This window comes from Mus musculus, chromosome 14 (genome assembly GCF_000001635.26).
Source record: "Mus musculus strain C57BL/6J chromosome 14, GRCm38.p6 C57BL/6J".
In the NCBI taxonomy this organism is placed as follows: domain Eukaryota; kingdom Metazoa; phylum Chordata; class Mammalia; order Rodentia; family Muridae; genus Mus; species Mus musculus.
Window position 1 is genome coordinate 73,256,770 of NC_000080.6, and position 26,539 is coordinate 73,283,308.

General features: G+C 37.7%; 1 protein-coding gene across 2 annotated transcripts in view; it reads right to left on the reverse strand.

The window, feature by feature from the left end:
* Rb1 (RB transcriptional corepressor 1) overlaps positions 1-26,539 on the reverse strand; it is a 133,094-nt gene that overhangs the window by 63,912 nt on the left and 42,643 nt on the right. For both annotated transcript variants that reach the window (XR_383150.4, NM_009029.3), the window contains exons 7-17: positions 26,099-26,209; positions 23,353-23,495; positions 21,645-21,722; positions 16,868-16,977; positions 15,864-15,941; positions 12,342-12,429; positions 8,747-8,863; positions 7,804-7,860; positions 7,681-7,712; positions 7,524-7,600; positions 5,760-5,956 (exon numbers count right to left, since the gene is read on the reverse strand). Coding sequence is in view for 1 of the 2 variants with exons in the window: in NM_009029.3 (NP_033055.2) it covers positions 5,760-5,956; positions 7,524-7,600; positions 7,681-7,712; positions 7,804-7,860; positions 8,747-8,863; positions 12,342-12,429; positions 15,864-15,941; positions 16,868-16,977; positions 21,645-21,722; positions 23,353-23,495; positions 26,099-26,209 (1,088 nt within the window). In the remaining variant the exon portion in view is untranslated. The remainder of the gene's footprint in view (positions 1-5,759; positions 5,957-7,523; positions 7,601-7,680; positions 7,713-7,803; positions 7,861-8,746; positions 8,864-12,341; positions 12,430-15,863; positions 15,942-16,867; positions 16,978-21,644; positions 21,723-23,352; positions 23,496-26,098; positions 26,210-26,539) is intronic.

Here is a 26,539-nt window from a genome sequence, read left to right on the forward strand (position 1 = left end):
TATAAATCTTAAATTAATACCACTAATTAAAAAATAAAACGAAGGAGTCTAAGTAGTAAGCCTACAGAGAAGATAAAATGGATTAAAATATTCAATGCAGAAGAAGGCCAAAAGGAGGAAAATGAACAAAGAGACAGCTAAGAAGACAGCACCAGGAGAATTGAATTCCAGCCATATCACTAATCACACTGATGTAAAACTTCTAGAAGCTGAGCATGGTGGCATGCTTATAATCCCAGAAGCTGGGATACAAGGCAGAAAGACTGTTCTGAACAATGACTGCAGCACAAACAGGTTACAGGAGACTCTGCCTCAAAAGAACCAAAAAAAAACAAACACACAACAAACAAAAATCAGAGAGAATAGAGGAGTGGGGGAAGGGACAAAAAGGAAAGAGGAAGATGAGAGACAGAGAAATGAAATATTTCAAATGTCTCAAAGAAAGATTATTATCCAACTGATGACAATAAAAACCCAGATCAAGATCCAATGATGCACTGCCTTAGGGCGATACGCATTCACTTGAAGAAAATGACACAGATAAGTTACAAACTAAATAAAGGGAGAGAGAGCCATATCGCTATTAACGGAAGAAAGCTGAAACACGTTTCCTACGTGAGACAGCTGTTGCACAATGTATCACCAGACAGAGCATTTTTCATAGAGATTAGCAACTCAGACAAAGAACATTACAAGTTTAATTTTTCCAGGCCTTTAGCCTCTGCCCACCTAGGCCCCTCTGCACAGAAATCTTAGTTCCTTGTTCACATTGCTCCTTGCTACACACGTCCTGCCTGGGTGGCTCTGACCCTCTCAGTCTCTTAGTTCCTGAATCTCTTCTTTGCAGAGTCTTCATCTCCATTCCTATTCAGTCTGCTCTCTCCTGAGATCATTTGTGTGAATATAAAAATGCCTGTTTCTTAATATTACACTGAAACTTTTCATTTTTCTGTCAATCACGTCGTCACTTCAAATGTCACCAAACATTTCTGCTGATATAAATCTATACTTCATTAGGCTCCATGCAGGTACAACTTCCAGTCTTGACCCTAAACTCACTGGCAAACACCCTCCAATCCCTGGCTGCACTGTTGCTCTACTGCACCTCCATAGCTGTACTCCAAGGCCTGACTGCACCTAATAACTACCTTTTCTAATCTTGCAAGATGATTCTGAGGAAAGAATGCCATCATACAGAGCAGTGGTACAACTGCAGAGAATTCGTTTTTGCCCTCAAAATGGCCTGGAATTGTGCAGGGCAATTCTTTTGTCCTTCGCCAGTCCACTCCACTCTCTCTATCAAGTCCCATAGTAACACCTGCCAATCGTAAGCACCCTCAAACTTTCAGTGCCACTTCAGCCTCTCCACCCCAGCCATTTTTATCAAATAAATAAATAAAAAAGAAAAGCTATTAATTGGAGACCTCCTCAATTTCCTGCCAGGGCAGACTTACTTGCAGTGTTTCCCACTTTTCCCATTTGCCACAACAGTATTTTGCAACCCACATGCTCTTCTGAAATGTGACCTTGATTCTCTTTAAACAGGAGGTGGCATCTGTTTCCCCATCCCCTCAAGTTGGCAAGCACTGTGACTGTTTTGACCAGCATGCAATTTCCAGATGTGGTCCTCTTAGAAGCCTTTTGGCGGCCAGCTTCTATGTCAAAGTGTGCCTACTCTAAAACCAGATGCTCTGAGGAAACACAGCACTCGTATTAGACCAGAGGCTAATGGGGTGGGATGCAGAGCCAGGAAGAATCACGTGTGAGAGGGTCAGTAACACCTAGGCCCAGCAGTGAAGGGATCTCAGCGGCAGAGCTACTGGCCCAGACTGCTGTACCACAGGGTCAGACAGCAAGTACCCTGTAAGCTATTCCCAAAGCCTGTCTTTTCACAAAATCATGAGCAACATAAAACAACCATTTGCACTACCACTTCCTAGCAATAGAAAACACTGTAGTTGTTGTTGTAGTTGGTTTTTTTCCCATAACATTACATCCTCTCTCTTCAGGTTTCTTGTTTGTTTGTTTGGTTTGTTTTGTTTTTCAAGTTAGCCCTGGCTGTCCTGGAACTCACTCTGTAGACCAGGTTGGCCTTGAACTCAGAAATTTGCCTACCTCTGCCTCCCAAGTGCTGGGATTAAAGGCATGCACCACCACACCCTGGTCTCTCTCTTCAGTTTTAAAAGACAGTCTTTCCTGGGTTGGCATTGCCATAGTGGTGTGCCACTTCTGCTCTCTGTACTCTTAGCTCACTGTGACTACTCCATTTACTAGTCCTCTCTATTCTTACTATGGACTTCCTTGCTGCTAGAGTTCTCAATCCTTCTGGATGCTTCTACCGTGTCTGAAGTAGGCATGCACTCCTTGAGACCATACACTCTCCCACTCATGCTTTTAACTCCTCTCTCAGTGTTCAATTTCACTTTCTTTTGTAGTTGGAATATTTTCTTTCCTGTATATCCTTTTGATCTTAGAGCTCCCTGGCCTTCTATCTGTAGCCTTCTTTCCCCAAATTACATTATCTCCTTAATTGATATTACCTATTTTCTAAATAGGTACTCAGCCTTGGACAAAGCACATCAGGATTCAAACGGAACCTCTGCCACTTAGCTTGTATGGTCTGGGGAAATATAACAAGCTTCTCTAGGTATTCATTTCCTCATCTAGAATATTACCACTTGGTAGACTACTATCAGAATGCAGTGATCAATTTTTAAAACTGTAGTAACATTCAGAAAGTACTTACCAAACTGGCCAGCATAAGATAATTTGGCAGTAAAGATTGGTAATGTTTATTATATATGTCTGGTAGCTTTCACATTCATATTCCTAGCCTGAGATTCTTTCCTAATCTCAACTCATACATACAATTGACCTCAATTTGAATGGCCTAAAATTGTTTTAAACTCAATATAATAAATTGCAGTTTATCCTAAAGAAAATTACATACAACCCAGACTATCTATTTTCTTAAATGACACTACCACTGAGTTACACAAGCCAGAAACCTGGATATCATTGTAAAGTGACCACCTCTGTCCCTTACTAATCCTTCTATAATTAACTGCTGCATCTGCTATCACCAGGCCCCATACACTGTCTTAAGTGGTTTATATCTAATAAGTCATCTAATAAGATACAAAGTCAATAAATGACTTTAGACATTGTAGGCATTAAACATAGTGAGCCTGTAAAGGAAGTATGGCCACAGATAAATGTTCTGACAAGAAGCAAAGCGAAATATTGAAACACAGTGAGTCAAAGGCAGAGAAAACCCATTCATGCTCTGGCAGAAACCAACGTGACTGTAGGAATTAAACTGAAAACTCTTGGGCTCAGCAGTCAGGAGTATGTGTTGCTCTTGCTGATGATCTGATTTTTATCCCTAGCACCCACATGGTGGCTCAGAACCATCTATGAGTCCAGTTTTGGGGGATCTAATAGGCATGCATGTGGTATATAAATATGCATGCATGCATGCAAAGAAACATTAATATGGATAAAGGAAAAATAAACAAATCTTTTTTTAGAATCCATATTAAAAATGGACAACTCCTTAAATATTTTGGAGTCATAACATATCTGCTTTGACTTAAAATGTCTTCCATATTCTCATGTTTTGAGCACTTGGTCTTCAGTTGCAAGGAGGCTCTGATAGGCTAATAATATATGAAGATATGAAAGCTAAGCCTAAGTTGCCATGGAGACCAGAGGATCCATGGGACACCATGTGAGGGAAGCTGCAAGCACAGGATGGAGCTGACCAAGGAAGACACTATCTGGTCTGGGTTCAATCCCCAGTACATGAACACATGCACATATATTTTAGGGGAGAGATGAAAATAATTAGTACTTCATTTGATCCCACCTACCATCAACAATATAATGTGAGTACATTCTCATCAGGTTTTAGCACTACACCTACACACACACATATATATACACATATACACATGTGTGTGTATATATATATATATATATATATATGTACATGCATATATATATATATATATGTATGTATATGAATGATACAGAATCAAAAGTTGCTGTAGGTCTTGACCTGAGTATTCATTACATAGTTGTACTCAGTTAATGAAAAACTCATCTAATTGTCACCTGAAATTAAATTATAGAATTATGAAATTAATAGTGGATAACTGAGATAAGTCATGTCATATAAACATGATATTGTATATTTTTCCTGTAAGAATGATTGCCATTTTATTGGAAAATTAGAAAATATATCACATGGATATACGTGAGCTTTCACAGACCTTAAAAAACTGAAATTTGGGTTGGAGATACGGACCCTCTATATGTTTTCCTCCCTCGCCCTTCCCCTCCCCCCTCCTCATCCCCCCCCTATACCTGTACCCCAGAAGAGGGCACGAGATTTCATTACAGATACTGTGAGCCATCATGTGGTTGCTGAGAATTGAACTAAAAAATTCTGGACCAGTGCTCTTAATTTCTCAGGCACCAAAACTTCAGTTTTAAAAAGATGGATTTGTTTATTTTATGTATGTGGACACACCGTTTCTGTCTTTGTCCCATTACAGATGGCTGTGAGTCACCATGTGAGTGCTGGGAATTGAACTCAAGACCTCTGGAAGTACTCTGAACCGCTGAGCCATCTCTCCAGCCCAAATCTCAGCTTTTTAAGGTCTGTTAAAGCTTAAGTATATCCATGTGATGCATTTTCCAATATAATAGCAATCATTCTTACAGGAAAATACACAATATCATGACTCAGCTTAAAGTTATCTACTATCAATCTCATGATTTTATAATTTGAAAATCAGACATTAACAACATATAAAAAATAAAAATATTTTCATAGACTTTCACTGGCTGAGTATTCCTAATCAAAAAATTCCAAACCGAAGATCCTCCAAAACTTGAAATTTCTTTCATTTCATATCAATGTTCAAAATAAATATTCTTATTATGCAACATGGTTTGAATTATTATTTTAAAATCTGAAAATCTGGTAAACCACAAGGTCTTACCTAGTAAAGTAGACTTGAAGAATATAACAGCACTTTAGGGGAATATATAGGATTTATTGCCTTTATTAAGATAAAAGTAGCTTGCATGCTCTATAACTAACTGCCCATGGCACATAAAGATTTCCACTCCTATAATGATATAAAAAACAGTATCTACCATTAAATAATACTGTGGACTTCAGATTATTATCTTTATGACTAAAACAAAATGATCAAACAGATAAAACAGAAAAATGTATATAATCTTTTAATTTTGTTGAAAAGTGTAAGCATTTATTTATTTATTTATTTAGGTTTTTTCGAGACAGGGTTTCTCTGTATAGCCCTGGCTGTCCTGGAACTCACTTTGTAGACCAGGCCGGCCTCGAACTCCAAAATCCTCCTGCCTCTGCCTCCTGAGTGCTTGGGTTAAAGGCGTGCACCACCACGCCCAGCGAAGTGTAAACATTTATATTATGAACAATAACACTTGGATTTTAAATAAACTACCTCAACACTCAAGACTCCGACTTTAAAGCGCCGACTTTGATGAAAAGTTGCTCAGCAGGCCAGCTGGCCTGTTCACAGCAGAACAAGCAGCAGCTCACAGACCTGCACTCACACTCAGGAACTCACACCCACCCACACTCAGGCCATTCCAATATTCCACTTGAGTCCTGCGCTGAACACAGGTGATTCATTAAATAAACAACTGCTCGCTAACAGGTCACTTACGCATGAATACCTTCGGTTATTTAGCTAATCACTTACTGAAAGCCATGCAAGGGATTCCATGATTCGATGCTCACATCTTTCTAAATGTTTTATCATTTCTCTTGTCAAGTTGGCTTCCACTTTGATAAAACTTTCAATCACTTTGTAAAAATCAAAGGCTTTTAAATTAAGTACGTTCAGAATCCACGGGAAGGACAAATCTGTTCCAGAATCAAGATGCTGCAATGTACTTCCTAAAAACAAGAGGAAAAATGTGTCAATATGAAATAGTATTGTCTGAAATGATGAGATTCGGAAGATCTTATCACACAAACCAACATATAGAAAAAAAAGGGTAAGCACTTTTTATTTACAGCAGGTATTTCTTATTCTGTGGTCTACAGACTCTCAAGAAACTGGTTTCCAACTTTTTAAGTGTATGTGCACACATTTTCCTTAGAGATAGGAATCATAGTTTCTATAAGATTTGCACAAGTTTACATGCCCTACACTAACACCCAGGCAGGTATCTTACCAGCAATTCATTATAATATCCACTTTAACTAACATTACTGCTTGGTTAGGATGAAATGACTCAGCGGTTAAGAGCACTGACTGCTCTTCCAGAGGTCCTGAGTTCAATCCCCAGCATCCACATGTTGGCTCACAGCCATCTGTACTGGAATCTGATGCCCTCTTCTGGTGTGTCTGAGGACAACTGCAGTTTACAGTTTACTCATGAACATAAAAGGATTTGTTTTTAAAGGATGACTAGTGATGCTTTTAAGATTCTGCTAATTAGCCTGGCAGTAGCAGTGCTTGCCTTTAATCCCAGCAGAGGCAGGTGGATCTCTGAGTTTGAGGCCAGCCTGGTCTACAGATATATTGAGTTCTAGGACAGCCAGGGCTACACAGCGAGGCCCTTCTTTGAGCCCGATGCTGCAGGCCTATAATACCAGATACTCAAGAGGCTAAGGCAGGAGAATTACAAGTTCAAGACCTAGTCAGTCTACAGACTGAGTTCAATGCCTCCTGAGATCCTTTCTTAGAACCAGTAAATATGAGGGGGCTGGGTTGCCTAGTCCCTGTCCTGAGTTCAGTTCTCAACACTTCAAAGGGAAATGGAAGAGAATTTGCTAGCTTTATTAGAAAATGATTTCTCTTAAAAATGCGCAGATTGCAGTTATGAAGATTCAGTTTCAGTGATTACTAATTTAAATTCCTTTATCTATTTATCTATCTTTAGATAACTCTTCCTCTTTTGTTTCTGCAAGTGCAACATTTTAATATTTGCAACAATGTTTGAAAAGTAATATATTAAAAAAGAAAAGTAATACATTTTTCAAATTATATTTTTAAAAACAGTTATGAGCCTTTATTGTTATTTTCTATGATCATTAAATTGTCATAGGTATTATAAAAACAGCAACCAATTAGGAAGTATTCAGTTTCTGATAGCCTCCTGCTCCTGGTCTCATGAGCACAGAGGCCTAACAGCGGGGCACAGAAGCACTGCTGTCCTTCAACACTCTGTGGCTCACAAGCCTTTGTAGCCGTTTCATTAGCTGCCTCTCCTGAACTCAATACACTCAGAGCAGAAGCCTCATAAAATTCTATCCCCCAGATGACCTGACTGACTGACATGTTAAACCATTTAAATAGCTGTAACTGCCAATTACATTGTTCAGCATATATTGATCTACAGTATGACTTTTCCTTCTCACCACAGTTACACACAAAAAACAAAGCAACACTAAACCACAACACAACTTAATTTGTTTAAATTAAGCTACAGTGCTTATTTATTAAAATTTAACTTACTGCTATACGTAGCCATTACAACTTCAAGAGCACAGGCCAGTAAAGACATATGAAAGATGTTGTCATTTAGGAGTTTGCTAAAAGGAGAAAGAGTGAATAATTTTAAATAGGGCTTTTATAGAAAGAAATTGTTTTATTAAAACGAGAAAATATTTACCTAAAATTCTGAATGGACAAACGTTCTTCTTCCTAAAACAGATAATTGAAAAAAAAACTTTTAATTGAAACTTTCTTTGTGTCAGCATTAAATTTTTTTGCTATTTTGTTTCCTTTAACTTACTGATTTAAGCATGGATTCCATCACACGGTAATACAATCGGACTCCAAGTTTATATCGCTACAAACAAAAGGAAAAATAATAAGCTTTTACTGTTTCAGAAAGTCAAAAAGTTAATTGAATTTTGTTAAAGTCTTTTATTGAAACACATTCTGCTCCTTCTAGGAATGTGGCTAGCAAGAGATCACAAAGGCTCGTTTGTTTACAGTCTAAGGCTCACTATACACTTGTGCTGAGCACTCCCAGTAGCCAGCTTAGTATGTCTGGGAGCTGATGCTTCTCCGCTCACATCTAGCTTTTGTCACTTGCTCCCTAGAGACGATGTGCCCAGTACAATTTTAAACATTTTACACATCTAGTATAATCCTTTTGGTGATGCAGAATATTGATTTTTGAAATAGCTAATATTAAAAGAATAGTTTCTGTCTGTAAAACTCAATGATACTAGCACAGGCCAAAAAGAGAAAAAGAAAAACAAAAAACCGAAGTTGATTAAATCAGTAAATGTTTTAAACAAATGATTAGTTCTCATCAACTAAAATTAAAGAAAAGAAAAATTGGTGTTTGAATTATAGACATTCACACACAAGACTATTCCTTTATTCTAAAACAAGACTCAGAAGAATTCTGTGCATAATCACTTAACCCAGTGGTCCTCAACCTTCCTAAAGTGTCCCGTAAGCAGCAGCAAACGCACCGCACCATCTGCCACTACTGTATCCCACTACCGTATCCCACCACCGTATCCCACCACCGTATCCCACCACCGTATCCCACCACCGTATCCCACCACCGTATCCCACCACCGTATCCCACTACCGTATCCCACTACCGTATCCCACTACCGTATCCCACTACCGTATCCCACCACACAGCACCACCGCAGCACAGGCGGCAGCAGCTGATGCGTTCTACACTAAGGACCAACAGAAGTGCCTCGAGTTACCTGTACTCCGATGTCAACACAGCCCTGGCCCACAGCGTTAGCAAACTTCTCTTTAAAGATGTGCCCAACATCCTTTACTCTCTTTAGGATATTTTCTTTTGGATTCACTGTGCAATTCTTTAAGAAATATAAACATAAATAACTATTGAAGTTACCGTGTAAACACTTCTACTATAACAAAGCAACTGACACTACAGAATATGACCAGTCAACATGCAATCCCACTGCTTGTCAGACACAAAAATTATTCAGTACACTGTTATTGAATTTTTTTCTTGGTTTTTCGAGACAGGGTTTCTCTGTGTAGTCCTGGTTGTCCTGGCACTCACTCTGTAGACCAGGCTGTCCTCAAACTCAGAAATCCTCCTGCCTCTGCCTACCAAGTGCTGGGATTAAAGGCATGCGCTACCACTGCCCGGCTGTTATTGAAATTTTAAGCCAGTGGTTTTTAACATTGCTAATGCTGTAACCCTTTAATACAGATCCTCATGTTGTGGTGTCTGCCCAGCCATAAAATGTTGTTGCTACTTCATAACTAATTTCCCAACTGTTATGAACCATAATGTAAATATCTGATATACAGGATATCTGATATGCAACCCCCAATGGGATTGCAACCTACAGATTAAGAAGAGCTGTTTTAAACAAATAAAGGTTATAGACAAAACATATCTCTCAGCCTTTCCATCTATCATATGTTCTCATAAAGTATCCTCAGTTATGAATTGCTTTAGTGGCCTGGAAAGATGCTGGGCGGTTAGAGTACTGGCTTTCCGAGGACATGGATTTGGTTCCCAGCATTGACATGGAGGCTTACAACCCTCTGTAACTCGAGTCCCAGGGGTTCCAATGCCCTCTTCTGGCCTCTGCAGGTACTGCATGCACATAGCACATTAACATACATGCAGGCAAAAACAACCACATACATAAAAACAAACTAACAAAAAACCCCAAACTTTTTAAAAAGTTTTAAAAAAATACTTTTTAAAAATGTATACAACCTTACTACTCAAAAGCAAATGAAGAAGTAAAAGCAAGATTTGAGTTTTGTTTCTTTTCCTAGTGAAATGTGCTTTAAGAGAATGCAGAATTAGGAAAACCATTTATTTGTATTTTCAGGTACGCAAGTCAGGAGAATAGTTACAAGTGACATATTATAATAGTCTATAACTTATACTATGCTATACTAAAATGTGTTACAAACATTCTTGTCTCCTATAATCAGACTAATTTTATTTTTTATAATCTTGATATATCATATACATTCAAAATACACTAAAAATAAACTTTCTAAATTTAAGATTATAATTCTTTTTGCACAGTGACACTAAAAATGTAACGCACATAAGATGTCAATAACTCTGTATTCCCTAAAGAAAATAGCAAACAAATCTTAGGAACATTACACTTACACACACACACACACAAAGACACCATTTCCCAGTGTAATATTACTTATGTCAAAATGTTTGCATAATTTCTAAGACTTTATGTATAGGAAAGATGGAATTATTTTTTTCCAAAAAAGAGAAAAATGAAGACAACTGAATATAGAAAGAAGTAAAATTTCCAGCTATGGTAGAGGCAAGAAGATTTTGAGTTCTAAGTCAGCAGAGGCTAAATAATGAGTTTGAGGACAAAATGGGTGGATATAAGTATGTATGAATGTATGGATGGATGAAGAAAAGGAGGAAGGAAGGGAGAGAAGAAAGAGGGAAAAACCAAACCAAAGAGAAAAAGGAGGAAGATGAGGAAAATAAAAAAACCACACACACACACACACACACACACACAAAATCTATTATGTTCTCCACAATGTTTGCCTGAGCCCATCTGTCATCTACACATCAATTATCTTCTGACAGTGCATGAAGCTTCAAATTCATTAAAAAGCTAAGCTATAAATTCTCCTTAAGAAAATGTCCCTGAAACCGAATTTCTTGTTTAACTAAAGTAACTCAAATAAAAGGGAGCTCCTACCTACTTCAAAGCTGGGAGCAAGTACTCAAGAAAATATTGGATGAGAGATTATTTTTCTTTAGTATCTACATTATCCTTGCTAAAAGCTGTAAGCAATTGGGTAGATATATGGCAAATTATTACTTTATAGAAGTTGGGCAAATAAAATCATATTTGAACAATTATTACGGATGACAGAACTTGTTCTGCTAATCTCTGGATTATACAGTAGAAGAGAACAACATACTATGCTAAAAACTTGTTCCAGTATGAGACAGAACATTAGCAAGTATAAAAGGCACTTAATTATATTAATTCATTTGTAAAGGCTCCCAGCCAGGTGTGGCATGACTATAGATTTCCCTGTCACTTAACCCTTAAGCAAGAGACGAAATGAGGGGACCACTTGTAGATGCCAGTCACCAGTTACCACTCTTTCTGTCTTGTGTTTCTGAGGGAAAGACAACATGAGCTTTCAAATATTAAATTTAGGGTCTCCTAGGATTGGGAAGGGCTATATGAAAGGTAAGTCCTATTAGCTAATAGAAACTAAAACAAACAATAGTTAGACTCACAGAATACTTAGCAGCAATGGGATCTTAAAAATAGGAAGATAGTATTTCAGAGAACTGAGGAATAGATAAATTATAATATATAGTGAGCTATATGTCTGAATATGACATGAGTCTCATTACTTTGTATTCTACCTTAAATTTAGTAAGAAAAAGCATATATATTGAGCAGTAGTAGAAAACAGAAAGAGAGAAAAGATGGGCTGGGGACATGGCTCAGCGGGTGAACTACTTGCTATGCAACCGTGCAATCCTAAGCTTGATCTCAGCCTGATGTGACAACCTGATGTGGCAGCATGCATCTGCCATCTCGGAGTGGGATGCAGAAGCCAGAGGACCCAATCCTGGGGGCTCACTGACGGCTGGTATAGGACTCAGTGAGCTCAAGTTCAGTGAGAGATCTGTCTTTAGAAATGAAGTCAAGAACTACAGAAGACAGACACCAGATGGTGAACCCTAGACTTCACAAACACACATATATGCAGATAGATCCATGTACAATGTGAAGGAAGACAAAGGAATGGGAAAAAAGGAAAAGGGAGTGAAAAAAGAGGTGATGCATAGTTTTAATCTCAGCACTGGGGAAGCAGAGGCAGGGAGATCTCTATGAGTTCAAGGCCAGACTGATCTACACATCCAGTTCTAGGCCAGCCAGGGCTACATGGTGAGATTCTGCTTCAAAAAGAGAGAGAGAAAGAGAGAGAGGAAGGAAGGAAGGAAGGAAGGAAGGAAGGAAGGAAGGAAGGAAGGAAGGAAGGAAGGAAGGAGAGGGGGAGGGGGAGCGAAGGGGGAGGGGAGGGGAGGGGAGGGAGGGAGGGGAAAAAGAGAGTGTCTTAGAGGGAAGTGCCTCAGTTGCAAGGAAAGTAGCAAACATAAGAAAAACTTAACAATATTTAAATAAAATAACCATCAAATTTGGAGCAGTTCAAAGAGCAACAAATAAAATACCAAATTAAGTACATTTTGGATTAAAAAAAAAGTGTTTTAAAATATACTTAGTACTTTAGCTTCTAACTTCAATTTTCTTATAAGATATCACAAGTGATATTTTACATATGGCTTACATTGAAGTAGGAAATCAGATTTTCTGATGGCTGATCACTTGCAGAATTTAAAATCACCATTAATTGTTGAATAGTATTCATAACAGTCCTAGAGAAGAAAACCGAGGAAGAAGCATTAAGCCACTAAGAAAGAAAACGAGGAAGAAGGAAACACAGCTATCACATAAGTTGAGCATATCCCTTTTTGGGGGGTGGGTGTAATTTGCATTACACATCCTAAGTCACAGTGCACTGAAGGAAGTAAAGGCAGGAGGAACTCACCCCAGAATTTTGTGCAAGGTACAAGATATGGAACTACTTTCATTTTCTACGTGTGACCAGTAGTGTTTGTTGAAGATGCTGTCTGTTCTTCAGGGTATATTTTGGCCTTTGTCAAGTTAGGTGAAGTGAGAGCATGGGCTTATGAATAAAACTATCCTCCCAAAAGCCATCTCTAGATCCAATGGAATCCTCATCAAAACCCCAATGCACTTCTTTGCAGAAGTTAGAATGATAATCTTAAAATTCATGTGGTGATCCAAAAGACTCAGGATAGCCAAAACAATTATGAAAAATGGAAACACTAGTAAAGGCATCCTATTAAGCATATCTCTTAACATACCATGTATTCCATGTATCTTGAATAAGTTCTAAATAAAATAAAATCCACTTACCATGTATAGTTTAAAAATTACAGATTACTTAAGTCTTTTAGAAAAGTAGTATCATTAAGTATAATTGCAGAACTGATACACTTACTAATAAAACTAAGTACCATTAGTATCAATAGAGAATTACCTGTCAAACTAATGATGTTTTCCAGAAAATATACCTTATATTTTCATATTATATGGATACATAACTGGCATCAAAATACTGTTCTTTCAAGAAACTATTACAATGAAATGTTAATACCCCACTCTCCAAGACTTCACTGTGTAGTATAGGCTAGCCTCAAGCTTGCAACAACCCTCTTGATCCAGCCTCCCAAATCTGGAGATTAAACAAAGGATCACTATGTCTGTCCTTAAATTTTATACACTTTGAAATAAAGACAGTAAGATACTTAGAAACTCATGTGAAGAATTAAAAGAGCCTTCATTACTCCTTCAAGGGAGGAGAGTAAGGTCTTGAGTAACCATAAAAGTCACTATTGCTGGGGCTGGAGAGATGGCTCAGCAGTTAAGAGCACTGGCTGCTCTTCCAGAAGTCCTGAGTTCAGTTCCCAGTGACCACATGGTGGCTCACAACCATCTATAATGAGGTCCGATGCCCTCTTCTGGGGTGTCTGAAGAGAGTGATAGTTTTAAAAGTCACTATTGCTAAAGCATAAAATTTGCCAGTTTCTCAGGACCTCCACAGTTCTATAACTTTGCATGCAGACATACACTTGTGTTTATAGAACATAGTAAAGATTGGTGTTGTAGCTTTGCTTTTGAGACATCGTATGGACTGCAAAGAACCACAAACCATTTAGAGATGAAAGGCTGATTAAATATAATACAAAACATGCCATATTCGCAGGTTTCTCTATACTTCATATTTCACATACTACATTTTTATAGTTACTAGAGATTAATTTAAGTCACAATGACTAATGCCACAAATGACCAAGTACTAAAAACAAAACTGCAGACTTCTTTGAAGCAACTGACTCAAAGCACTTATTTTTTCTTGACACTGGTACCTTCCCTCAGATTCTTGGCTTTCCGCTCTAGGCTCCAAGCCTTATCAGCTAATTGTAGCCTAACCTGTATTATCTGGTTCTTCTGACTGCATTCCTCACGGGTCAAGCCTTCCCTTCTTGCTTTCATGCCTGCTGGCTTTGGGCAGATCCATGTGTTCTCACGTTTCTAACGGGTAATCCCCAATCTGTGGGTGCTCTGTGTCCCTCTGCTTACTAGAATCTGCACACATCCTGTTAATATTGCTCTGTGAAACATGAAAGCATCACATTTGTCACACCTGTCCCTGGTCCTTCATTCCTACCACTATTCACTTGGTCCAGTCCTTTGGCATGCCTCAGCTGAACTACTCCAAAAGGTCAGTGTAGAGATTCCCACTCACGAGGCATGGACAGGAAAAGAATCCTCAGGTTATTCTCCTGCGCACTGTGGTCTAAGCACTAAGTTGCACTGACAGTCCTATTTCTAACCTGTCTGTCTTCACTTTTCCTCCATGAGCCACTGATAGGTAAAGCTGTAAAACTAAAGTCTGGGCTGGGGTGTAGCTCAATGATAGAGCACCTGCTTAGCATGTGCAAAGCCTTGAATTTGATCACCAGGAAAACAAACAAACAAAAACTTCTCTGAGAAATCAAATCTATGTTTATCTTTCCTTGTGTTTATCATCCATTTAAAACACAGACCACACCATTGCACTAGGTAAAGTGAGGATGGCATACTAGTCAATACCTGCTTTCCATTCCTGCAGTTTATGCCCCATCTTACAATTAGTACAGAGCAGCTAGTAGTCCCCAGATCCATTATGCTGTGCCACATTTCAGTGCCTCTTTATATAATATTACCTCTTGGTAAAATTCACTTGAGACAAATTCCATACACTTTGTGTTACTAAAACGAGCCTGTTCACATACCTACTGTAGCTGATAGGTCTCACTGCTTGCTTGCAAGGTACCAAGCACCATGACAGGTCTTAATTACTAAAACTGTGAATAAAAACCCATGGTCCATATGGAAAGCAACTTAAAGGCTATTGTTGGTATTAGTGAAAAACACGTAAATATGTAAATGGATTTACAGTTATATCGTGAACATAAAGGAAGAGCAGATGGCAGTCCACAGAAAGAAGAATTTCAAGAAAAAAATGCCAAGTATGAAGGCTCTCAAGTACAAAAGAGCTTTGACAATTCAAAAACTGGAAAAAGACCAGTGTGTGGCCAACACAGAGTAATCAAGAACAAAACGAGGTTGGCTAGGCAACGGAAAACAGGTCATGTAAGGTCTTAGGGATTGTTAAGGAATACGCTTTGTATTCTAAATGCAAGTAGAAGCAATCAAAGGGTTTAAGCAGCAGTCACACACAATTTAATTTACATTCACAGACTATTATTTCCAGGCTCTGTGGAAAACAGATTTATTGGTAGGAGAAAGCTACAGTGGTAAGAAATGAATGACACGATCAGTTAGATACTAAACAAATTCAAGAAGGAGAGAGCTGACCTGCACAAAGGTGAGGGTGGACAGAAACGGGGGAAAGCATGTGGAGCCCTCAGCTGGATCTGACCATTAGAACCAAAGTGGGATAGCAGTGAAGAAGGGACATGAAGTAACCTAGGCTATGCAACATTAAACACTGATGCTTCTCCTTTCTGAGTGAGACATACTTTTAAAGTTATGTTTCTTATACATAAAAACAACCAAGTTATATATGTAACATAAGCAAGTCATAAATCGACAAAACAGTCCTCCATACACATTTGTTACATGCTGTGCAAATACAAAGTCCAACAAAGAGCAAGTCTGAAACACTAACACAGTCTGAATGAACAATTATGAAAACTGGACCCAGGAAAAGGCATACCTAACTGGAGTGTGTGGAGTAACCACGTTTGCCTCTTCATCAGGGTTGTTTTTTCGTGGCGTTCTCTCTGTTTCAAAACTAAATGATACGTAAAGTAACTCATACTGAAATTTACAATTTGTGTTTATGCACCAAAAAGCAGTTATTACTTAATAATCAATAACAATAATTAATTCCTGTTGTTGAGAGCATCACACGAATGTTCACTATATGGTAAGTACTATGAAATAAGTGCTGCCTGTATGATTTTTTTGTCACCACCGTTCTTCAGCATGGCTCTCCTTCATGGTTTACAGAAAATCGTGCACCAACCACAGGGCACAGCTTTCTGGAAAGTGGAAGCTGATTTCTGGCTGGTGGTGTTCATGGCTAAGCTTCGTGAGATCTTAAAACAATGCAGAACCCATTTTCCAGTGCGCTATGCTGTCCAAAGATTTCATTTCTACTTAGATAGAGCTAGAAACATTTTACTGTGTTTAACTTCTAAATTATATGTTTTAATTTCATAGTAAAGTAATTCTTCTTAAAGAGTCAAATTAGCTTTATATGTGAACAGTTAAAAACTGTAATTACTCTCAGCCATTTCCTATTTTAGAAATCTCTACATGGTAAGTCAAGAGGATATTTTCTTAAAATTGTTTGAAATATCAATTAAGCAACAGCATATAAAAAAGAATGGAATGAAAGAGGAAACTCTTGAGTAAACTAATTAATTCAACCATTTTCTTTTGGTACACATTTAAAACTTATCTAGATGACCAAACAAACAAACAAACACAAAATCAGAAAATTGGCTTAAGAAATACTTTACACTAAATCTCTGTTTGTTATTAATTGTATGTTTAAAGAACTACCTTTGCACTAGACAAAGACTTTTGAAAATAACCTGCTACAAAAGATGTTAAAAGATTTATAAGTTAGTGAAAATCTACATAACATATCTGAGTAATTATTAATCCAAATAAAAAGCATACCAATATATAAACATTATGTCATTGCAATACCTGTCTATAGGATCAGTCTGAAGTGTTTTATCATGATCCAAAAACAGTCTTGCATCTAAATCTTTGTTTTTAAGATAAACTTCTTCATAGCGTTTAGAAAGACTTTCAACCTCAAAAGAAAGAAATTGGCAGTTATTCCTTTTTGTGTTATGTCTTTTAGAATACATAAGTAGACTTCATTAAGGAACTTTTATACTATGTACATTTAATTTTAAAACATACTGAGTCCAGATTCAAAGTAAGATCGGTCTAGAACAGAACATTACACATAAACTTTATTTATTTATTTTTTTACTATTTTACATATACATTTCACTTATTAGAATTTTAGCTAGATGAGGGTCATCAATGGCACAAAATAGTGCTGAACACAAAAAAAGTCATCACAGGTTGACCATTTCCTACCCAACATGTTTAGAACCAAAAGCATTTAATATTTTAAATTTTTTAAAATTTTGTAATACTGGCATATAAAAATGAGATGTCTGAATGACAACATCTAAGTACAAAATAAAATTATGTCAGAAAGACATATTATTGTATGCAGAGTATGAAGGTAATTTTAGACAACCTTCTAAAATACTTTTGTGTTCTGAGTAGAACCTTTCACTTGTGGTCATATCAGTGTTAAAAAAAAAATAACAAATCATTAAGGGCTCTTACTATAACCATGATTTGCTGTGATTTTTCTCCCCCTTCCTTCTAGTGGTAGGGAAAAACCAAGAGTCCTGTACATACTAAACACACATTCCACTACTACTTGAGCCCTTTAGTGTTCCCTGCCTAGTTTGGTTTGTTGTTGTTCCAGTGCTGGGGACAGAACCCAGGATATTTGACATGTACTCTACCACTGACCCACATTCCCTTGCCCTTTCTGGGACTTTCAAATTCAATGCTTAATCTTGGGCTAGAGAGATGGCTCAGTGGTTAAGGGCACTGATTGCTCTGCTGAAGGTCCTGAGTTCAAATCCCAGCAACCACATGGTGGCTCACAACCATCTGTAATGGGATCTGATGCCCTCTTCTGGTGTGTCTGAAGTCAACTACAGTGTACTTACATATAATAAATAAATAAATCTTTTTAAAAAATGCTTAATCTTGAGGTAACAAAAACTGCATTATAAAGAAAAAAAGGTAGAAGAATGCAAATTGTGTGTTTTTTCCTACATAAATATACTGGGCAGAGTGGTGACTAATCCATGGCTAAGATTAGTCACCACTCCTGCCCTACCTTAGAGAAGCACAATCTGACTGACAATTATATGTGCAATACTGAAAATGTCGAGTTTCTCTTAAGGTACCCATTGAAACCAACCCTTTATTTAGGATACTCTGTAGAGTTGAGAACAGCGGGTTTCTAATGACTAAGGTAGGAATAAGACTATTAAAAGTCCAGGTCCCAGACAAGTGGTGCCGGCTCACGCCTTTAATCCCAGCACTTGGAAGGCAGAAGAAGGCAATCTCTGAGTTCACAGCCAGCCAGGTCTACAGAGTGAGCCATAGCTACATAGAGAGACCCTGTATCAAAAAACAAGGACAAAACAAACAAACAAACAAACGAAAGACAAAAAAGACCAGTCCCTTCTTGCTTTCCCAGGTCAGTAGTGGACCACTCTTCTATCAATCTTGTAAGAAACTTTGCAGTTTATTGAAGAGGTTCTACTACAACATACCACTGAGCCTTTGAAGTGACCAAATTCAGTCACTTGAAAAGCCATCTTGCATAGAGCATGCTCAGCTCAGAAATCACACCACCTTAAAACAGTGTTCCAGGAAATTCACCTGCCCCAGTTTGGATGGGAAAGTCCTCCGCAGGAAACAAGAACCCATACATACTTCCGTCAGACTCTTGGAGATTCTTTGTTATCTCTGGGTTTTCTGTTTGTTTGTTCTGCTTTTGTTTGGTGTGTTATTATTGTATATAGTTTTCATCATGTCTTTCAAGAGCATTAGTACTCTGGCCGTACAAACCCTCCCATACTCTTTCTTCCCTTCCCCAAGTCTTCTGCTGCTCTCCTGTCATAATGAACTTCAGGGTTTTCTGCATCTATGTAAAATCTAGAATCCACAGATTAGAGCAAACATAAGGTATTTGTTTTTCTCTGTGGTGATGCAATATTCTTAAACTATCTACTATATTCTAAGAGACTGGAATTTTTGCTGTACCTCACAGCCAAAGTTATTAATATACCTTGAGGCCACTTACAAATTAAGACTAAGATACTGTGTACTCAGACTGTTTGCTTAACCTACCTTTAAGACAACAATGTAACCAACCACCAACCTTACCTGCCTTGAATTTCCCACCTAATCAATTTTTACAACCTAAGGTAATGCATAGCTGCAATTTTAAATTGCATGCACTTCCGTGCCTCTGACCTAGATAATGCACGCATTTAATTTACTGAAAGCTGCAAAAGCAGGAGCTGAAGAAAACCTTCCTAAAATCCGTGACAACATTTCAAAACAACCCTTTATGGATACTGCTTGATTAAAAAAGAAAAAAGAAAAAAAAAAAAAGGTCTTTGTTATCCGGGTTGGCTGCAATCAGTTGGAGCCAGTGAATTAATCCCTTGCTTAAACTTCTAAAGATTTCTTTGAAGTATCCCATTCTTCCCCCATGCGATGTGTTCTATGCTGTTCAATAAACAGAACAAAGCTCTTTGTTGGGGAAAAACACTCTCACACAAACACACACAGCTCAAACAACAGACATACACAATCACAGACATTGAAACAGACAGACACAAGGACAGCCTTTAGGCAGGCACGGATTCAGATGCACAGTAGACAGTACAGAAGACACAATGAGTGTCAGGTAGAGAAGTCAAATCTGGACTCTTTCTTGGTTAAACAACTCCAAGAAGTACTTTTCTTTCTTTAATGTGACACTGTTGTATTATTGGTAACTCAGAATTAATCACTGATATGCTATAATCTGCACATTTCTGAGTTTATATTATTTTACTTAATATTATGATCTCAAGGTATATGCATTTTCCCATAAACAGCATAAATGCCTTCATTCTCCAAAGGCTTAAAAAACTCCGTGTATAAATATCATATTTTCTTTATCCATTTCCTGAAGAGACATCTAGACTGATTTTGTAAATTAGCTATTATAGCTAGAGCAGCAATAAGCGTGGCTATACAAGGATATTTATGGTATACTGTCATAACATCTCTGGAACATACACCCAGAAGGGATACAGGTGGGTCATTTAGTAGTCCTATTTTAGTTTTTTTCAGAACTTCATTATTGATTCCATCAAGACTAGACTAATTACATTCCCATTATATATATATGATATACAAAGATTGATAGCTTCCAAAGAATTCCTCTCATTCCATAGGCTGTTTGTTCATTCAATTTCATGCAGTGCCTTTTAGTTTCATTCGATTGCTGAGCAACTGTAATCTTTCATTTTTCTCAGAAGATAGTGTATCTACTTTAAAGCATTCTGCCTATGGTTTTCTGTAGCAGTGTTAGTTTCTGTTTACATTGAGAATGTTGATACAGCTATTTGACCTTCATGGGATGAGAACTAGGATCTAACTTCCGTCTTCTGCGTGCAGTTTCCCTAGGATGGCCTGGGAAGAAGCTGTGGGTTGTCATTTTGTTTCGGTTCTGGTGGCATTCCTTCCTTTGCTGGGTCATGGAATAGTGAGGAACGGTGTTGAAGTCAGCAGTGAGTCCACCTGGACCTGAGCTTTTCTAGTGAAGAGACTCATTACCTTCCCAATATCACTCTAACAGTTCTGTTTATATACTCTTGCTCTACTTTTCTAAGCCATGTATATCCTGAAATTTATCCACTTTTTTTCCTAGAGTTTCCATTTTACTTGAATATTAGGTGTGTTTGTTTGTTTGTTTGTTTGTTTGTTTGTTTGTTTTTTCCGAGACAGGGTTTCTCTGTATGGCCCTGGCTGTCCTGGAACTCACTCTGTGGACCAGGCTGGCCTTGAACTCAGAAATCCACCTGCCTCTGCCTCCCAAGTGCTGGGATTAAAGGCATGTGCCACCACTGCCTGGCTTGAATATTAGTTTTGAATGGTGCTCTAATGATCCTGTTTTTCATTGGTATTTGTTTCCTTTTCAACACCTAATTTTATTAAGTTTTGGGTCTTTCTTCTGGTCCATTTGGCTCAAGGTTTATCAATCTTGCTTATCTTTTCAAAGAATAAACTCTTCATTTCACGGAGGTTTTGTTTTGTTAGGGAGGGGAAGAGGGAGGGAGCACATAGGCTAGCCTCTAACTTAAACGTCTGCCTCCCCCACTAGCACTTTTTTTTTTAGTTATCCATTCCATTCGTTTACACCTCAAATGATATCCCACTTCCCATTTTCCCCTTCACCACACCCCCATCCCACATCTGCCCTCTTCCCTCCCTCCCACTAGCACTTTTAAGGACAGTGAATGAAGGCTCATCTCTGTACCACGTGACCTAGCACAGCACTTGCACACATTGAACACATAACAAGCATTAAGTAAACTCCTAAATAGAATTACCAAGCCAGGTAAAAGAACCAGCTGTCCAGCTTTCTAATTCTGTGTCTTCTGACAAACTATGGTAACTTATACATCTGAATGTACATCTTTACAACCTTTGTCACCACAGAAAAGCTGTCTTTACAGCTCTACTCAGCTTAGTTTTCCTTGAGAAATAAACAACTGACATATAGTAAATTGATTTTAAGAATTGTAAACAATTATTCCATTCCCCCAAAGTCTCAAACAAACCATACTAGTTTTAACTGAATTTTTTTTCAAATTACCTCTGGAAGTCCATTAGATGATACAATTCCAAGTGAATTTATAAAAGGGATAAAATTTTTGAAATAAACATTTTTCACCTGAAAAATACAACATTTGAATATATAAATCTAAAATTATCCAGTAATATGATGATATAATTTAAAACAAAATAAAATCTAGTCCTAGTAACCCTCACATTAGCAGTGCTACCTGCCACTTACATTGCATTCAAAGTAATGATACTAACTTATAACTGATTCGATCGTTTACTTTTTAATAATGATTTCATAAAACAGAGTTTAAGTGGAAAACTGTTAATGAAATGGGATTAATGGCATGAGGAGACATTGAAACCAACATTTTAAAATGACATTTATAAAACATATTTAGATTACTGGTTGCTCTACAAGTGCAATGTGCTATAGAATTTTTAACCAATTGCTTTTCTTAATCTAACTTTTTTTCCCACTTCTTTTTTCTAACAAATAAGAATTAACACAGGAATTAAGTCTAGGAAGCACTCACTATTTTTGTTTCCTAATTTGTTCACACTTACCTAAGATATTTAGTAATCAATTATTAAAATTAGCCACTAGTTATATATCCACAAATGCTATCAAGTATCAATTAAAATATTAGTTTTTATTAGCTATGCTTGAATATTAAATATGTAAAGATTCTAAATTCTAAGAATAAATTCCTTAAGGTGAAAAACGTATTTATTCTAATATGCAAAATAAAATTAATTTTAAGTAATTACAAAAAGCCAGGGAAATAGAAAATGTATTTACTACTATTTGTTCCCTTATGACTAAACAGCAGGATTGAGACAGAGCTACTTGTACGACATTTGTCAGCTTATTTGCATGCGTAACTTGTGACCGTAGAAAGAGGGAAAGTGAACACCTGGGTTACTATGTAAATGCAATACACCTATACAGATACAGAAATTCATAAATTAGCAAGAAGCACCGTGGTAGAGCACAGCTGGAAATGGCTCTAGCACTGCTTTAGTCAGTACTGGAAACAGGGGCTTACTCCTTCCCAGAGTTGTCAGAATTCCAAAGATGCAACACTTCACACATCTGATGACGAATTACAGACAAAATTTCAATAAGTAAACTGTGAGAGAAAGAATGTACTGGATGAACAGAGCCTGGGAGACATGTCCTAAACGCTATCAAAGGTTCAGCGAGTGATGAGCAACCAGTGTCTGGTACATGCCTGCTCATTACTACAGGGACGTGGGTACATTACCTGTAAAAGTCCTTTCAATGCCTAGATTCTTGAAGAAAATAATTACTATATGTGTTTAAGTTCTCCCCAGCAGTTATTAACAGCTGATATTGTATTTGGAAAGAGTCATAAAATACTAAACAGAAAATGAATGCTAGATGACTTTAGCTTTAGGGAAGTGAGAAACTGAGGTTTCTTGGCAGGGTGTTTGAAAACACTATGGATACTAGTAAATTCAATGGACTAGAAGAATAATGCATTTGAAAACTATCATCTTCATGCTACAATCCAGTGAGGACAGAAGGGAGCTATTCTCTTTAAAAGCAAAGTAAGAACGTATGAAACTGTTTTTTTCCCAGAATTTTGTTCCTATGTAATAGAAGTGGTCCTACTTAAAAAAAGAAAGTATGCTCACAAGAAGTATATATTGACAGGCAGACTTAGCATATATATCTACTTCAGCTGTTTTAAATAAAGTGTAAGAGAAATTACCTCATCTATATTACACTCGTGTTCTTTACAGAGAACCTCGATAATCCTCGTATCATTTTCTAGTTGTTTTGCTATCCGAGCGCTCCTGTTCTGACCTCTTCTGGGTGTTCGAGGTGAACCATTAATGGGGATTGCAGCTGTTTCTGTAAAAATGGTAAATTAGAATAAAAACAATTGTGTATTCCACATTGACCATTAATGAAATTGGGCTGTGGATGTAACTGAGCTGGTAGAGTAACTTGCCTAGAAAAGCATGAAACCCTGGGTTCATTGCCAGCACCACATAGTCCAGCAGTGCTGGTATAGACCTGTAATCCCAGCATTTGGGAGGTGGAGGAAGAATCAAAATTCAGTACCACCACTGTCTACACAGCGATGTCAAAGCCAGCCTAGGCCACATGAGGTCCTATTTCCAAAATAATTAAAGTTAGATAAATTATAAAATAATGCTACACTGTAATTATAACTAAGATGTCTGAAATAATCCTGGTAGAATTTTATTCTGCTTATTATGGTTTACTATATAACAATTTTAACTTATCAATTCATGATTATTGGGACACTCTTGTTCTGCAGTGCTGGCAATCAAATCCAGGGTCTTTATGCACGCTACACAAATCTCTATCACTGAGCCACAGACTGCCCTTGAATATCTGTTGTGATGTATACGCTGCTACAAATTTTTGCAACTCACATTTTTCTTTTACTCCCAATCTCATTCCCCCAAAGCTACATCCCATAAACCCAGAGAAAGACTGACAAAAAATTATTTATGTTACTTGTAAGTGTATTTTACTCAGGATGTATGAGCAAAAATATTTCCTAGGCTGCTGAGATTGCTCAGTGGCAGAGACACTTGATATCAAGGTTGACAACCTAGTTCAATCCCTGGAACCCATTCACTGGAGTAAAGAACTGACTCCTGGAATCTGTCCTTTAATTTTTACACACAGGCCCAGACATAATCCTCCCACTTGTGCTGTAGGGGACTGGAGAAATGGCTCGGTGGTTAGGAATACTGGCTGCTCTGTTGGAGTACCCAGGATTAATTGCCAGAATCCATAATTATCTGTTTAGTTCCAGGGGATAGGATGCCCTCTTCTGGCCTCATAGGCACCAGGCAAGCATGCATGCTGGCAAAACACCAGTACATATGTTTAAAAACAAACAAACAAACAAAAAACAGATCTAATATAAAATGTAAGTACATAGCAAGAGGAATCCATGAATAAAGGCCACTGCCACCCATGTCTGATGCCCTGAGTTTGATCTCTGTGACTCACACAAACAGAAAAACAGAGAACTGACTAAAAAGTTGTCCTCTGACCTCTACTTGTACTCAGCCACACGACACATACCCCCTCACACACAAATAATATCAATAAAAATAAAATTCCAAAGTGTGATCTTTAAAAAAAATAAATAAAAGATAAACATAATATGACAAATTGTGATTTTCTTAAATAACCTGTATTATTTTGAACGTTGCTGACCAACTACTTAGTAGACTCAGCTATTAAGAAGATTACAGGTGATTAAGTATGGTCTAGCCACTCTAGAAATCAGTGTGGAGAATACTCAAAAGCTAAAACACATCTACCATTATTACCCAGCTCTCTAATTGAACTTAAGACCCACTCAACAATAAGGAAACCATGCCTGGTACTTGAAACCTAGCCAACTACCTAAGGGCTAGTGATGTTACAGATACTGGAGGAGAACCTGCAACCCCCACTTTATTAGACCAGTATAATTCCTAGTAACAATCTATAAACATTTGTCCTTATACCACAGATAAGTACTCTTCACTCCTTATCAAGGAAACTTCTCTGTATCACAGATGGAGACCTTTACAGAAAATCACAACCAATCAAAAATGCAGGGCTGTGAAGCCCAGTCCCGATGGACAAACCTACAAAACTCTAGAGTCCTTACGGCTTAAGGGCCCTTGCAGACAAAGGGACAGAAGGCTGCAAGAGACAGAACAGGAAAGCTACATGTCCTAGAAGCACAATATGTTGAATAATTCTCAAAATTTTCCAGGTTATGTTTTCCCAGGAAGTCACTGTTCACAGAGATGAATTAGGCTTCACCATTTCATCCTCTTCAACAGTACCTTTAGACTTGATGTCTTGATCTGCTATCTACTAATAGCACTTCTATCATTCCAGCAGCTAGGAATCGGCTTGTCCCTAGTTTAGTTTATATTTCTATAGTATAAAAGTGATTCAAAGTCCTATTCTTGTGGTGACAAAAAGAAACATTTCTATTCCAAGAAACTGATTTATTTACACTTAGATTTGTTTAATGTTATCTAACTAGATCAGCAATAGTTACTTTTTTTTCTTTTATTGGATATTTTCTTTATTTACATTTCAAATGTTATCCCTTTTCCTGGTTTCCCTTCCGGAAACCCCCTATCCCATCCCCTCTCCCCTTGCTTCTATGAGGTGCTCCCTCACCCACCGTCTCACCCACTCCCACCTCCCCACACTGGCATTCCCTTACACTGGGTCATGGAGCCCTCATAGGACCTCCCACACTGTGAGCTAAAACAACCTCTTCTTTCAGTAAGTTCATCTCATTGGATTCTGTCACAGAAAACCAGAGCTGAGAACAAAGGCCGAGTCCACACCTGATAATGTTTCATCATCCTTCAGTTTAAGGACCACACCAGTCCTATAGACAGTCAGTACGGAACTGCTGAAGAAAAGGAGAGGAGCGCTGTATTGTTTACAATACTTACTGTATGGCTCTCTGAGTAGTGCAGGAGGTGAGAACTTAATAAAATAGTCAACTACACACAACATTAGCTGAAATGAGATTACCAGGTCATCTTCCATCTGTAATACTTCTCCTAAAATAAAAAAGATGCACATTTAAAATTTTTTAACTATATTTATCTATTATTTCTTTAGCTACCTGTATGTGCATGCACATATGTTTGTAAGCACATGCATGTATGTATGCATGTACCACAATGCACATGTGGTAACCAGAGAACAACCTGCAGGAGCCGGTGCTCTTTTACTCCGTGGGTCCCATGACAAACTCGGGTTGCCAGGCTGATGGCAGGTGCCTTACATGCAAAGCCATTTCACTGGCCTCAAGAGTCCCACTTTAAAGAAAAGTTAGAGACTGGTACCTTTAAATTAGATAAAAAAAATGTGGGTAGTAATATATTCAT